At 39.8% G+C, this 15,945-nt stretch overlaps 1 protein-coding gene across 4 annotated transcripts in view; it reads right to left on the bottom strand.

Annotated features, from left to right (window-relative positions):
• Positions 1 to 4,986: 4,986 nt before the first annotated feature.
• LOC121317645 (SR-related and CTD-associated factor 8-like) overlaps positions 4,987 to 15,945 on the bottom strand; it is a 37,376-nt gene continuing 26,417 nt past the window's right edge. For all 4 annotated transcript variants that reach the window (XM_041253798.1, XM_041253799.1, XM_041253801.1 and 1 more), the window contains exons 16-20: positions 12,194 to 12,324; positions 11,810 to 11,948; positions 11,559 to 11,621; positions 7,060 to 7,278; positions 4,987 to 6,717 (exon numbers count right to left, since the gene is read on the bottom strand). In XM_041253798.1, coding sequence (XP_041109732.1) covers positions 5,612 to 6,717; positions 7,060 to 7,278; positions 11,559 to 11,621; positions 11,810 to 11,948; positions 12,194 to 12,324 — 1,658 coding nt within the window. In that variant the 3' untranslated portion in view covers positions 4,987 to 5,611. The remainder of the gene's footprint in view (positions 6,718 to 7,059; positions 7,279 to 11,558; positions 11,622 to 11,809; positions 11,949 to 12,193; positions 12,325 to 15,945) is intronic.

Here is a 15,945-nt window from a genome sequence, read left to right as displayed (position 1 = left end):
TATGATATTTATAATGCACATTTTTATTTCCTGCATGCAGTACCTTACACTTCTCTATTAAATGTCATTTGCCATGTGTCTGCCCAGTTCTGAATCTTGTCTAGATCATTTTGAATGACCTTTGCTGCTGCAACAGTATTTGCCACTCCTCCTATTTTTGTGTCGTCTGCGAATTTAGCAAGTTAGCGTACTATGCCAGAATCAAAATCATTAATGTAGATTAGGAACAACAGAGGACCTAATACTGATCCCTGTGGTACTCCACTGGTTACCTCACTCCATTCTGAGGTTTCTCCTCTAATCAGTACTTTCTGTTTTCTACATGTTAACCACTCCCTAATCCATGTACATGTGTTTCCTTGAATCCCTACTGCATTCAGTTTGAAAATTAATCTTTTATGCAGGACTTTATCAAAAGCTTTCTGGAAATCTAAATAAACCATGTCATATGCTTTGCAATGATCCATTATCGATGTTGCATCCTCAAAAAAATCAAGCAGGTTAGTTAGACACGACCTCCCTTTCCTAAAACCATGTTGACTGTCTCCCAGGATACTGTTACCATATAGGTAATTTTCCACTTTGAATCTTATTATATAGTTTCCATAAGGGAGTGGAATGGCCTTGTCAAAGTCCAGACCTAAACCCCACCGAGATGCTGTGGCAAGACCTGAAACGAGCAGTTTATGCTCGAAAACCCACAAATGTCACCGAGTTGACGCAGTTCTGCATGAAGGAGTGGGACAAAATTCCTCCTCGGCGCTGTGAGAGACAGGAAGCATTTGGTTACTGTTATTACTGCTAAAGGTGGCATAACCAGTTATTGAGTTAAGGGGCGATTACTTTTTCACAAGGGGGCACTGGGTGTTGCATAACTTTCTTATTTAATTTACTTATTAAAGTATCAATTTTGTGTTATTTGTTCACTCAGGTCCCTTTTATGTAATATTAGATTTTGGTTGAAGATCTGATAACATTCAGCGTCAGAAATATGCAAAAATGCAGAAAATCAGACAAGGGCAAATACTTTTTCATGGTACTGTGTGTGTGTATATGTATGTATATATACACACACACACACACACACATAGCCTATAGAAAGTCTACACACCCTTGAACTTTTTTCACATTTTGTCGTGTCAGAGCCTCAGAGTTTCATGCAATTAAATAAGGATTTTTTCCCCACTTACACACCATACTCCACACTGTTGAGGGGGGAAAAAAGTTTTTATTGAGAAAAAATACTAAACTGAAAGATCATAATTGGATAAGTCTCCCTGAGCTAATATTTGGTGGAAGTACCTTTGGCAGCAATTCCAGCTGTGAGTCTGTTGGGATAGGTCTCTAGATTTAGCAATATTTGACCATTTTTCTTTACAAAACTGTTCAAGCTCTGTCAATTTCCTTGGGGAACGTTGATGGACAGCAATCTTCAAGTCATGCCACAAATTTTCGATTGGATTTTGGTCTGCGCTCTGACTGGGACACTCATGGACATTTACCTTTTTGTTCCTTAGCCACTCCAGTGTAGCTTTGGCTGTGTGCTTTGGGTCATTGTCATGGTGAAAAGTAAACTTCCATCCCAGTTTCAGCTTTCTTGCAGAGGGCAGCAGGTTTTCCTCAAGGACTTCTCTGTACTTTGCTCCATTCATTTTCCCTTCTATCCTGACAAGTGCCAGTCCCTGCCGATGAGAAACATCCTGATAAAATGATGCTGCCACCACCATGATTCACAGTGGGGATGGTGTTCTTTGGGTGACTGTGTTGGGAATGCGCCAAACAGCACTTTGCATTTAGGCCAAAAAGTTCCATTTTAGTTTCGTCAAACCACAAAACTTTTTGCCACATGGTTACAGAATCTACCCAGTGTTTTTTTTTTGCACAGTTCAAAACGGGATTCAAGGTGGGCTTTCTTGAGTAATGGCTTCCTTCTTCCCACCCTACCATACAGGCCAGATTTGTGGAGTGCTTGGGATATTGTTGTCACGTACACCCTTTGACCAGTCTTGGCCATAAAAGACAGTAGCTCTTGCAAAGTTGTCATTGGCCTCTTGGTAACCTCTCTGATGAGTCTCCTCCTTAATCAGTAACCCAGTTTGGAGGGACTGCCTGATCTAGGCAGGGTCTTGGTAGTGCCATACACCTTCCACTTCTTAATTCTTCTTCTTAATGTTTTGACCGTGCTCCAAGGGATAGTCAAGGCCTTTGATATTTTTTTTATACCCATCTCCTGATCTGTGCCTTCCAACAACTTTGTCCCAGAGTTCTTTTGAAAGCACCTTGGTGCTCATGGTTGAGTCTTTGCTTTGGAATGCACTACCCAGCAGACAGAACCTACAGGAACTGCTCAATTTATCCTGAAACAATGTTAACCACTACAATTTAACACAGGTGGAGGCCACGCCATTTGGTGTGAGATTTTGAAGGCGATTGGTTATACCTAAGCTAATTCAGGATTGCTGTTACAGGGGGGTGGACACTTATCCAACCAATCTATTTCAGTTTTTATGTAATTAATTTTCTACAAATTTCTAGAATATTTTTTTGACTTGGAAGTTGTGGGGTAGGATGTGTAGATAAATGAAAATAATGCATTAATTCCAAGCTATAAGGCAACAGAAAGTGAAAAATTTGAAAGGGGGTGTAGACTTTCTATAGGCACTGTGTGTGTGTGTGTATGTATGTATGTATGTACATAAGTAAAAGGGTAGAAGCAATCCAGAAAAAAGAACATACGTCTGTTCCCGGATTGTACCTTGTGCATATATTAATTCTAAGAAAAACCTTCATTCCAAGTGGAAGCCTCAGCCTGTGGAGAGCTGGATAACACTGCCCCAGGGAGCCTGACCTGGGATCTGCGCTATAACACTGGGCTGGGTCCAGCCTAGCATTTTAAGCAGCATACTAACTTGATCGGCAGGGCCACCAATGATGGAAATAACTGAACGCACCAAATCTCCAAGGTGAAAACTGTTCTGAAAGAACCATCGCTCGAGGATCATTGTCTTCCTTTAAGGAAATAGGGATTACATTTCTACTGTAAATTGTGCAGAATAACCCATTACATCCTTTATTGTTCAGAATACCATTAACACTGCAAAGGCGGGCAGATTTGCTATACCAGCATAACAGAACACGTGTGTGTGTGTGTGGGGGGGGGTGAGGGGGTATTTGCTCAACAAATAATTAAGTCATGTGAGTGCTTATTTACAGGTGTGCTACTGTGCATCAAAAGTGCATCCAACTGTTTATTTAACCCCCTATTTATAAGGTGTGTTAATTACAAGGACTGGAGTCAGATTAATCAGGACGTGTAAACAGACATTATATACAACATATTCAGGTAATTACCCACAATCCATCTAATAACGATTTCAAAATAACCAGACCGCTTCCAAAACAAGAATTATAATGTGCAAATTTATCTATCATGTGTTAGACGTTTATTTAGTTTCTGAAGGTTACAAACGTTCCTAACTTGCAGACTTCCTAGAAACACCTGATCAGCAATTACACAGTAACTTATTTCCAGTATCGCCTTCAACAGTGTAATGTGTAATCAGATTTTCAGTACAAAATGGTGATGAAAATGATACACTTCCACTACACACGCCTACTTTTCATGAACACACTGCATGGGAAAGAGTTTAAACAGTTCCCAAAAAAAAAAACATTTACCAAATTAAAAATTGAGCAGTTTCATATGCCCTCTGCTGGCTGAAACAAATGTAAACTCTACAAATTTGCAGATCTTTAATAGAAACGAAATACTTCACCAGGATGAAGTGGTCCGAAAGACCACCACCATGTTCTACAAAGCAACTTATTTGGAATACAAGTGTGTGCAGAGATGCAACTCAAATAATTTAATGAAAAAGATAAATTAAAAACAGGGGAATCAGAACTGAATAAGCTGCAAAGATTTCATGTTGTATGATCAAGAGTATTTGATAATCTTCTGCCTCACCTTTTCACCTAACAAACCCATTGTTTCCTGATGATTTTACAGTTGCTAACAATGCTTGTGCTGTACTGGCCAGTGTTTTAATGTAGGAATTTGCTCTCATGTGTTCATGTTACCTATTGAGAATGCACGTTTATATAAATGCCAATAAATTACCACGATTGACAAACATACTAGGGTACCTAGAAATTAATGTTCACATTCATTAGTAGGACTACTCCTTATACCATTTAAGCCCTATGCTTGACAGATTGCTCAAAATTCAACTAAAAATAGTAGTCTTTTCACAGGATACATTTATTCCTTCTTCCTAATGAAAGACTAACACCACGAGAGGGAGTTCTTCAACAGTGGCTACATGTCAACTGCTGATCAGTCATCATGAAGTATAGGTTTTTGCAATACTCCATTTTTCATCTCCAGAAGATTTACACGTCAGAACAAAGGCTGCCACATTTAAAGTTGTATAAACATGTAGTACACTAACATAAAACGCTAAAACCTGCTCTTTGTGGTATTTCAAAACAACAACAAAAAAACCACAACGGGTATGGTCTTTCAAGTCTAGTCTGTGAAGCCTAGGGAGACCCAGGTCACACTAGCAATTCACTTGTACAGCGATCTGCTGAACTGGGTACTGACAGGGCTATGAAAAGGGGGAATTTCCATCTGGCTTCCCCAGAAAACCTACAAGCAACTACAAATAACAGAATACAGACTCCAAAAGAACACACACTTAGAAAAAACATTCCTATATCTACCAAGCTTATCTTGTTCTTTCAAGAACAAATTGCAATGTGTACAACTAGAGACGTCTGTCAGGGTAGGCTACACTTCCCAAGCAATGTCTAAATCTGGGTCTTTGACTTATGTTTCATTTCCAAATTCATCTGTAACTTCAGCGACATAAGTGTCGGGCCCGTCTAGCAGAACACTCTTTAGCGAGACGAGGGCATGTGTGCAATTTCACATTCAAATATTCTTTGGTATGTTGGTGTACAAAATACAATTCCTAGAACATGTTTATCAAACAAATAATGTTTATTAGCAACTAAAAACATTCACTTTGTTTTCTTTTACTCACTGCAGTACGAGGAACAAATCACAGACATTCATTTTGGGGATAACAGAGCATGTTCTAGATTTATTTTCACAAAGTTTTACAGTTTCTATACCTCAGTACTATTACCTCAGTACCTGGTTTAGCAATAAGATAAAAGCATAACACACCTAGGCATTACTTAAAATTTTGCAGCAGCATTTAAAAATAGACAAACACAGGCCAGCACCTGCTGTCTTCGAGTATTACAACATCTGCAGTGAACCCATTGGACACAGCCAAGATCTTCTACTTTCTTCCATAGGAAGGTCAAACTTTGTGTTTAATGAAAAGAAAATTGGCGAGCTCTAAATGAAAATGTACCTAATTAAAAGTTGTTGGAGTGGCTGTCATCATAATAACTAAAAACAATTACCTACCATTTTTCATCAACTAAAAGAGCACTCTATACAAGTCAGTTGTACACCATTGTGTGAAAAAAGAAGAAATTGTTAAGTTTGTGGCAGACAAAAGTGAATTACTCAAAAGGTCCAGTCAGCCATTTACCTATCACAGAGAATTGACAACTTTACAAAAGTATCTTTTACCTACTGAGTGATGACTGTCCCCTCAGTTTCTGTTTTCTCTACCACTGGCTGTTTGTCTACTCCGGTTTCTGGCTCATTCTTCTTCTCATTGTCTACATCCTCGGGAGAAGCCTCTTGCTCTGCTAGTTCAGGACGGTTCTGGTCTTGCTCAATGTCCATTTCATCACCGTTTACCTGTGGTGGCTTATCTCGCTTTTGGCTTTCAGCTGCACCTTCGAAAAACTTAAACGCTTGTGGTGGAGCTGAAGGGGCAGTCCAGGGCTCACGGTCTCGTTCACGGGCAAAACGGCTCCCGTTCATTTCCCTACGGAAATCCAAATCTCTATCGTCCCGATCCCTCTGCCTTTCCCAGTGATGACGACGGTCATCAAAATCACGGTGAACGTCTGGCTCGAAACCCCGGTTCCATGTCGGCCCACCACGCCCATCAAAACGGAAGTTTCCAGGGCCTGGACGATCATCACTGAAACCTTTTGGACTACCAAAGGGCATCCCCCGGTGCTCACGTTCATCAAAGTCTCCTCGCGGGGGACCCCACCGGCTCTCTGGCCTAAAGCCACTTAGAGACTGCCTTCTACCAAGGTTCTCTCTTCCTTCCCCTGGCGGCCCCCTGAGCCCATCTCTTCCATCTAACAGGGAAGGTCTATTTATGTTGTCACTCTGCTCGACTGGGGGTCTTAAAAGGCTCTCGCGTTTCTCCACTGGGGGAAATCGATAATCTTGATCACATTCCTGTTGGATGCTGTCATTCCCAGCTGGCATCCTGTCATCAGGCTTGCCTACACTGTTGTCAGCCTGGTTCCCAAGACTCCCAAAAGGTCTTTCAGGCCTAGTGAAATTGTCAACCGGTGGGAATGGCCCTCGAAGTCTAGCCTGCAGAGAAGGGTCAAGCATTGATGTGGGAGGCATGTTTGGTTGAGGAGGCATTCCAGGCTGCATCAACATAGAAAAACGTGCCCCAGGTGAAGGGGGTAGCATTCCTGGACGGATGTCCAAGGGCAATAATCCAGGCATCCTTTGGCCATGAATATTTGGGTGGTGCAATGACGTTGCAGACGGGTGCATCCCCAGGAGGCCAACTGAACTCCGAGCATCACTTAAGATTTCTAGTAGAAAATAAAAGACATAATGGTTAGATTTTGGTATACAAGATTTAACTTACCTAATTTAGTGTAATTTTTCATTTTAATGCATGTTACATGAAAAAGATGGAACGCAAAAAAAAACACAAATCACAAACTTAAAATAGCATAAAAAAGGTGCATTAAGACCTTAATCCATTTGAATCAATGTTCTGATTTTAAACCATTTAGATCTATATACTCTTTAAAAACCAACTTTAAAAATGTAGGTTTTCAGATCATAGTTAGTCATTCTTAATTGGCTAGAGTTTCAGGGTACCACATTAAGTTTAACTTTAGCTCCATGCTTTGTGCATGGTCCCTTACCTTGTGCAGTTTTATTATCAGTTCGATTCTCTGCAACCTGGGACCCTTTGTCATCCAATTCACTGTGGCCGACTTGCTGACTCTGATTATAGTCACCGCCCCTTGGGATGGAGTGGGAAATGAATGTTCCAGGAACAGTGTTAACTGATGGCACAAGGCTGCCATAGGTAGGATCCTTTGCATTTTCTTGAGCAGCAGAAACTGAAGGCTGAACCAAAGCTGCAAAAAAGAAAAAAATTGCTTACAATTATTTTATTTATTTATTTATTTATTATTTCTTGCATTTTCTTTTGCAGCCATTAACCAATAAAACAAAACAGGCATGGTATACTTGGTAATGTTACACATTAAAAAGACTTTTCTAAATTACATTAAACAAAACAACAAGACATGCATGTAGGGCTGGGACTAGTGTTTTTTTTTTTTTTTTTTTTCTTTTTTTACTATTGAAGCATTGTTTTCATAAGGACCTGATGCATCGATCCATCATTTTTTCATAACGCAAAAGAAACGTGTAAATAAGTAAATATATTTTCATCAAATCTAATCACGAAAAGTAAATGTTTCTCCAAAAAACTATACATTTTTAATTATGTCTAGGTCACACTGTTAACAAGGTTCCCCACAAAAAGTTAATAAAACATTAAATATTACTGTCTTACCTAAAAGATGACTTGACAGCAACCGGATTTGAGAAAAAAAAAAAAAACCCACAAAAATGGGGAATACAAGAATTTAAGTATTAGAAGTCCAAGGTGATGTGCTCTCTCTAGAGCTTACTTTCTTTTATTCAGAAATAACATGGCATCCACATTCTCTGGTTTCAAAGAAGAATGGAATTTGTTCACAAGCATCCCTGCTTTGCTGAACACACGCTCGCTGGGACCAATGTTGCAGGGATACCTACATGCTCTTTCCTAAGGCTGCTAGGTTGGAAAGCGTGTCTCTTGTTGGATTAAGGTTTCCTTGGAGTAGTGTGTGTTTGTTGCCGTCCACGAAGTAACAATTCCAATGCTTGTTTGGTCTTCATTTTCTTTTTAATAGGCAAGTCCTCTGTGCTGTACTCACATGTACAGGTACGATTTCTGTCATTTTCGAGTTTGTCCTCCACCAGCCTCACTAGTTTGTTAGATAGTGCTTTAGACACGCAAGCTTTGGCCTGTTCGGATAGGCAATCCAGTGGCGAAATCAGGGGTCAAGAAATGACACAAAAAGCATTGGCATAACTCATTACTTGGGTCATTCAGCTGATGTAAACAAAATCGCTGATACAAATTACGCACTAGCTTATGTCTCAACCTTCGTGTAACTGCACTAAGCAAATCAGTTGAATTTGAAGATGGTGTCTCCTCTTCATCAGGAACTTCAGCCAGTCTGTTTTAATTCTGTTGCAACTGGGTGACTTCCATTGAGAGTAGATAAAATTAAAACTTCATGCTGATCTGAACTCGGCTCTCGCCAAGATAAGCACCAACTAAGACGTAGCTTTACAGTAAACTAATGTGATCCATCTGCATCCCCATCCATTTGCATTTATTTCCACCTGATGATGTAGATATCCTTCTGCCTGGTGTTGATGGCTGAAGTGTAATGCTGGCTTCAGGGATCATCTGATCATCATTTATTTTTCCTCCCCAGTGCATCAGCACACACAACAGCTGCGATGCTGGCTCCGGGGATCAACCCAATGCGGTCTTCCCAGCGCATCAGCATGACAACCGTCTGGATTGAGCTAAGGAGGGTACATCTCTGGGGTCTTCAAGTGGGCACCTTCTGTATTTCGTTGACTAGCCCCCCCCCGACACCTCAAGAGGGCTCAACAGTGATTCTGGCGTCCCAGTATCACCGCCCTCCACCCCCCACTCAGCTCAGCCTAGCTTACTTACCTGTACATCAGCGTTGCTTTCTTTCTATTGTGCTTGAGATCCCCATCCAGAATCTTTCCATCTCAACCACAGCCAGTTGCTGCTCCTTTCTGCTGCTTCAGATAAGTTCTTCACTGTGCGACGCAACTCTTGGCCACTGAACCTGACATCTCCGAGAAACCGGGTTGTAGACTGTACCACAAATCCTTGACAACCCACCTCCAATGGGCAAACCCGAACTCTCCATCCTCGCTGTTCTGCTTCAGCAGCTAGTTGGGCATACCAAAGTTTCTTCCTCCCATATGCCTCATCCACAGCATCCCCCTCCCATGGCACTGTTAACTCTACCATATGAACAAGGCGTGCTGATCCAGACCACAAGACAATGTCTGGTCGAAGGTTAGTGGTGGCAATCTCAGGCGGAAAAATAAGCCGTTGACCAACATCTGCCAACATTTTCCAGTCTCTAATAGCTTCCAGTTGTCCTGGGCGAGGCTTGGTTTTAACATCTTTTCTTGGTGGTTGCTCTCCTGGACGGAGAAATATTGTCTTTTGTATGTAATGCTTTGATGGAACTGGTGGCAACTTATTGGTCAGGTTACGCTTGGTACAAAGAACTAGCCATAATATTTTTCCCTGCACTCAAAAGTACTGTAGCTAGTTCGAATGGCTGTAGTAGAGTAGTATCTCAGCCATTAGCTTCCACTGCTCAGTCGTGAGTAAAGAAGTAGTCAGACTTTTTGGTCAAATCCAGGTTTGACAAAACAGCAGTAACTGGCCATTTTAATTCAAGTTGGCGTTCAAACATATAATAAACAGTGTTCCATCTTGTTTGTATGTTCTGTATTAACTTGAGTGGTGCTTTTTCTGTGTTCAGTATTTCCGTTTGTTTCCTATTTAAAGCGCTTGCTGCCATCTCACTTTTTAAAATGTGTCTCCTTGCTGCTGCCACTAGCGTATGGACTTGTTGTACAAGCTTTTCTGAATGCAGAGATTTATATTGTGCCCTGCACAGCTCTCTCACACTTGCCACGCTACCAAAAAGTAACACAGCACGCTCGCGTGCAGAAAGCAAAGACATTGCTCTGCACACGTTGCCCGCGTTGTCATGAGCACAAGCTGTTACTTTTGTAGCCGCTTCAAACTCTGCGTTTATCGCTAATACTTTTGACTCAAGTTCCCCGTTTTGCTTAATATAATGGCAGGTGACTTAAAAACACTTCATGTGCCATGCTTGTCCCTACATTGGTAGAGATGGACACTGAATTACACTCCTGACTCAAATCCTATTAGATTTCCTTTGCATATTTGTGATCCAGAGTAATGAGTTTGGAGATTGTCATTTTGACAGGGGATTTCATAGCCCAGTGCAAGATTCGCAATGAAACGCAGCTCCTTCTACTACACCAACAGGTCCGATATCTTGTGTGACAACACCTACTATCAGGCCTATCAAAATTTAACTATCAAAATTCAATCCTGAAATGTGGCCCACCTCTATAATCTCTTCGAGGGTTTTTTAATTTTTTTTTGTCACGTTTACTCTGAAAAAATACGTGCTGCGTAGTGCGCGTGGAGGTTTTTTTTTTTTTTTTTTTTATTTAAGTATTATTATTTAACCTTTTGCGGTCATATGTCGGACCAAGTCCAACATTACAATTTTAACTTTCCAGTCCGATATCATCAAAAAGATGTACAGCACAGGGTTAGGGTTAGTAGTTTTGTCTCTGGAAAAAGGAGAGAAAACCTTTCAATGGCAGAATAAGACAGGAGCCAAATTAAACCAAATTAAAAAAAAAGGGGCGTATCTCATAGCTCCATCCGCTACAGAGATAACACGGACATAACAAAGGAGGTAGATGCTTCTGCATCCAGCGCTCAAAGAATATCAGACATTTGCAAAGCTTTTTGAGATGTTATAGTAATAAAATAACGACTTGGATTGCATTATTGAGGAGTTTGGTGATAAAACAAGTGATCAGGAGAGGATTTACAATCAATAAAAAGGTATGTGAAAAATACAGCAAAATAGGGGTGGGGCTTGGCTGTAGATACAGTACTGAATGTGCTTTTGCGATTCAATGCCTTTTATACCTGTTTTACTCTGGGGGGGGGGGGGGGGGGGGGGGGGGGGGGGGGGGGGGGGGGGGGGGGGGGGAATTAAAACAGAGCGTCTAAAATAAACAGCGAGTGAAAATAATTTGGACCTGACGCGCCTGACATGCGCTGAATAAAACGGACTGCAACGGGTTAAAAGAACCAAAGGAAAGGCAAGGAATTGGTGTAGATTTACATTTTGCCGGTGCTATTAATGAAATGATAGATGCGTTTTTTTTCTTTCTTTCAACCAGATGGTTATTTTATCCCATCAATGGTTATTCAAACGATTCGATGCATTGTACCAGCCCTACATGCATGGTATATTTGGTTATGTTCCACATTAAATAGATTTTTCTGAAGTAATTTATTTTAGTTTTCCTAAACAACTCATGTTGTGTACATCTAGCCAATATGAGCTATAATACACTATCTACCTCAGACAAAGTGTACCCAAAAGGCATTACTTTAACAAGAGTACCAAACCAATGAGTCATGCTAATTTCTACATTATGCATGTCCTTTGTTTATACCCACATGTTGGTATAGCATGGATTCCTGGTCCTACAGCTGATTGAAGAACAGGTGGTGGCATGTAACCTTAAAATAAAATAAAAAGCAAATCATAAAACTGAAGGATTTCAATGTGTTTCCCCATATTTACATATATATTTAAAAAGCATGTCTGATAGCATGCAAGGAGTCATGTTTTTGTCACAGCTTTAACAGTACAGCATAAAAATATATTAATGTAAAATTAAACAAAATGATTTGTATTAATTGGTTACCAGGCGGTGGCTGAGAGGCATTGAAACCAGCTCTTAAAAATGGAGGTAGGTGGCCAAAGCCTGGAGGAGGCATAGCCATTGTCACTGGATAGGATGGTGGCATCAAGCTAACAGCAGGGACTCCCTGAGCCACTGGCATCTGAAATTCATTAACATTTAGACACAGGTTAATTTTCAAAAAAGTTTGGACAGGTAGGTTTTTCTTTTTCACTCATACTAAAAATCCTCAATTCATACTTATCAATGTGAAAAATACATTTCTGGAACCCCCAAGTTAAATCAGCAAGTCTCCATCTCTCTCCAAACGCAGGAGTGTTTCAGAAATGTCAGACTACGATCAATTTAAACTGCCCCATGCTTAGTGTATTTATGTAAAGTACTAACCTGTACAGGTAACATGGTGACTGGCTGAGTATAGGCATCTGCCTGTGTAGTAATCACAGTACTGGTATCCACAGCAGCACTTTGAGTGAGGCTTTCTCTTGCAGAGTCATAGCTCCTCGCTGCCTCCCATTCTAAAAAGACAAAACCTCAGGTGAATTCAACTGAAAGGTGATTTCATAAAATTTCAAGAAGTTCTTTAAGTCCTTACATAACATACTATACACCAGGTGATTTTAAAAAGAGTTATGCTGTGGTTGTGGAAAAAAGAAAAAAAAAAATATTGACACTTACAGGTACCAAATGGTGGGGTAAATGTGTGGTTTCCACATCAGACTAGGGAATGTTTGAATGCAATCTCCATAAACCCCAAATTAACTGCATGGCACTCAGCATTCCCTTGTATTTGACTGTTTGTAAAGGTCTCCACACACCGGACGCGATCCGACAAGCAAATGTGTCGTACAACAAGCACACCATGACAAAACTAAATACAACACGCATTTTTTGATACAAGATGTTCACACTCCCTGCGATGCGCTGGCCGACATAGAAGTGATGCGAAAAAAATAGGACTGGTGTGCAATTGCGATTCTGTCGCGCAACAGCTGGGGAACTGACCAATGAGGAATGGCTTGCCTTGCGCGCCTTGAAGGCTTCAGTAAACAATGGTAAAGAAAAGATTTTCTTGCAGTACCAAAACAACCAGAGCTGTTCAATAAAGGACACAAAAATGATAAAGACAAGGCAACGAGGGAGAACATCTTGGAGACCATTCCCAGGGAACTGGATATAGCTGGATAGCTGGTGTGTATGATTTATTTACATTTACAGAGAGCGTTCTGAAATCTATTATGTATACATTTCTATCAGCTGTGTAACAGGACTAACAATAAAAATCCATGTGCTATTTCTCCAGCTGATGATACAATCAGAGTTGGGTCAACGCGCACACCTGTCAAGCAGTAACAACTGAAATGTGTGTGCGTTTTTATTAGTACTCAACTGTAATGTGTGTGCGTTTTTATTAGTACTCAACTGAAATGTGTGTGCGTTTTTATTAGTACTCAACTGAAATGTGTGTGCGTTTTTTATTAGTACTCAACTGTAATGTTGATGCTTTTCTAGCTTTTGTTATCCCTGGATGCTTTACACTGATCTGTGTATAATTAAATACATAACCTTTACAGTAAAATAAATATGAACATAAGAAGGTTTTCTTATCCATTCTGCCCATCTTGCTCGTTTGGTTGTTAGTAGCTTATTGATCCCAGAATCTCATCAAGCAGCTTCTTGAAGGATCCCAGGGTGTCAGCTTCAACAACATTACTGGGGAATTGATTCCAGACCCTCACAATTCTCTGTGTAAAAAAGTGTCTCCTATTTTCTGTTCTGAATGCCCCTTTGTCTAATCTCCATTTGTGACCCCTGGTCCTTGTTTCTTTTTTCAGGCTGAAAAAGTCCCTTGGGTCGACCCTGTCAATACCTTTTAGAATTTTGAATGCTTGAATTAGGTCGCCACGTAGTCTTCTTTGTTCAAGACTGAACAGATTCAATTCTTTTAGCCTGTCTGCATATAACATGCCTTTTAAGCCCGGAATAATTCTGGTCGCTCTTTGCACTCTTTCTAGAGCAGCAATATCTTTTTTATAGCGAGGTGACCAGAACTGCACACAATATTCAAGATGAGGTCTTACTAGTGCATTGTACAGTTTTAACATTACTTCCCTTGATTTAAATTCAACACTTTTCACAATGTATCCGAGCATCTTGTTAGCCTTTTTTATAGCTTCCCCACATTGTCTAGATGTAGACATTTCGGAGTCAACAAAAACTCCTAGGTCTTTTTCATAGATTCCTTCTCCAATTTCAATATCTCCCATATGATATTTATAATGTACATTTTTATTTCCTGCATGCAGTACCTCACACTTTTCTGTATTAAATGTCATTTGCCATGTGTCTGCCCAGTTCTGAATCTTGTCTAGATCATTTTGAATGACCTTTGCTGCTAAAACAGTGTTTGCCACTCCTCCTACTTTTGTGTCGTCTGCAAATTTAACAAGTTTGCTTACTATACCACAATCTAAATCATTAATGTAGATTAGGAATAGCAGAGAACCTAATACTGATCCCTGTGGTACACCGCTGGTTACCACACTCCATTCTGAGATTTTTCCTCTAATCAGTACTTTCTGTTTTCTACATGTTAACCACTCCCTAATCCATGTACATGTGTTTCCTTGAATTCCAACTGCGTTCAGTTTGAGAATTAATCTTTTGTGCGGGACTCTGTCAAAAGTTTTCTGGAAATCTAAATAAACCATGTCAAATGCTTTGCAATTATCCATTATCGATGGATAATCCTCAAAAAAATCAAGCAAGTTAGTTAGACACGATCTCCCTTTCCTAAAACCATGTTGACTGTCTCCCAGGACCCTGTTACCATATAGGTAATTTTCCATTTTGGATCTTATTATAGTTTCCATAAGTTTGCATATAATAGAAGTCAGGCTTACTGGTCTGTAGTTACCTGGTTCAGTTTTGTTTCCCTTTTTGTGGATCGTTATTACGTTTGCAATTTTTTCAGTCTGTCGGTACCACCCCTGTGTCAAGAGACTGCTGCATGATCTTGGTTAGTGGTTTGTAAATTACTTCTTTCATTTCTTTGAGTACTACTGGGAGGATCTCATCCGGCCCAGGGGATTTGTTTATTTTAAGAGCTCCTAGTCCCTTTAACACTTCTGCCTCAGTTATGCTAAAGTTATTTAAAACTGGATAGGAACTGGATGACATGTGAGGCATGTTGTCAGTATCTTCCTTTGTAAAAACTTGTGAAAAGTAATAATTTAATATATTTGCTATTTTTTCTTCATCTACGATTTTGCCATTTGTATCTCTTAAACATTTAATCTCCTCTTTGAATGTTCTCTTGCTGTTGTAATATTGGAAAAAGCTGATTCAATTATGATATAGATCAGGGCTTCTCAAACTCAAGTCCTGGGGACCCCCTGTGTCTGCTGGTTTTCATTTCAACCAAGCTCTCAATTAGTTGACTATGCACTTAATTGTGCTATAATTTGCTTAATTAGACCTTTTTATTTGTTTTCAGCTCTTGAACAGTTGCATATTTCAAGTTAACTATTACATTTGATAAGTAACCTGAAATATGCAACTGTTTAAGGGAGTTGAAAACAAGTAAAAAGGTCTAATTAAGAGAATTATCAGTACAGTTAAGGTTCTAGTTAAGTAATTGGGAGCTTGGTTGGAATGAAAAACAGCAGCCACAGGGGGTCCCCAGAACCAGGATTGATATATATATATAAAATAGACACACACACACCCACACACACAAAAGATATACATATATAAAAATTAAACCACAGATGTGTGTGTGTTTACTATTTACTCCCAGTTCGGTTATTTGTAATATTATACTGAAAAACTCAAACCTAATTTGAATACATATTTGAATAAAACTAATTTGGTCACATACAGGACACACCAATAGTTGCATATTAATAACGTTTATCAATATATTTATGGGCGGGTGGGTGAAATTTGCCATGACATCATTCCTGGTGTGATTTTATTGCAAATCGCATCGCGTCTGGTGTGTCAAGACCATAACACCTTTCTGAAACTGAATAATAGCACACCATTAAAAAACATAAATAAAGTTTGTTTTACCAAGCTGTCACAATTGGAATTTCAACAGATATGTGCAAATGTAGGTATCATTCTTGGCATAATAA

Source organism: Polyodon spathula, chromosome 6 (assembly GCF_017654505.1).
Source record: "Polyodon spathula isolate WHYD16114869_AA chromosome 6, ASM1765450v1, whole genome shotgun sequence".
In the NCBI taxonomy this organism is placed as follows: Eukaryota; Metazoa; Chordata; class Actinopteri; order Acipenseriformes; family Polyodontidae; genus Polyodon; species Polyodon spathula.
This window is presented reverse-complemented; position numbering and strand designations above follow the sequence as displayed.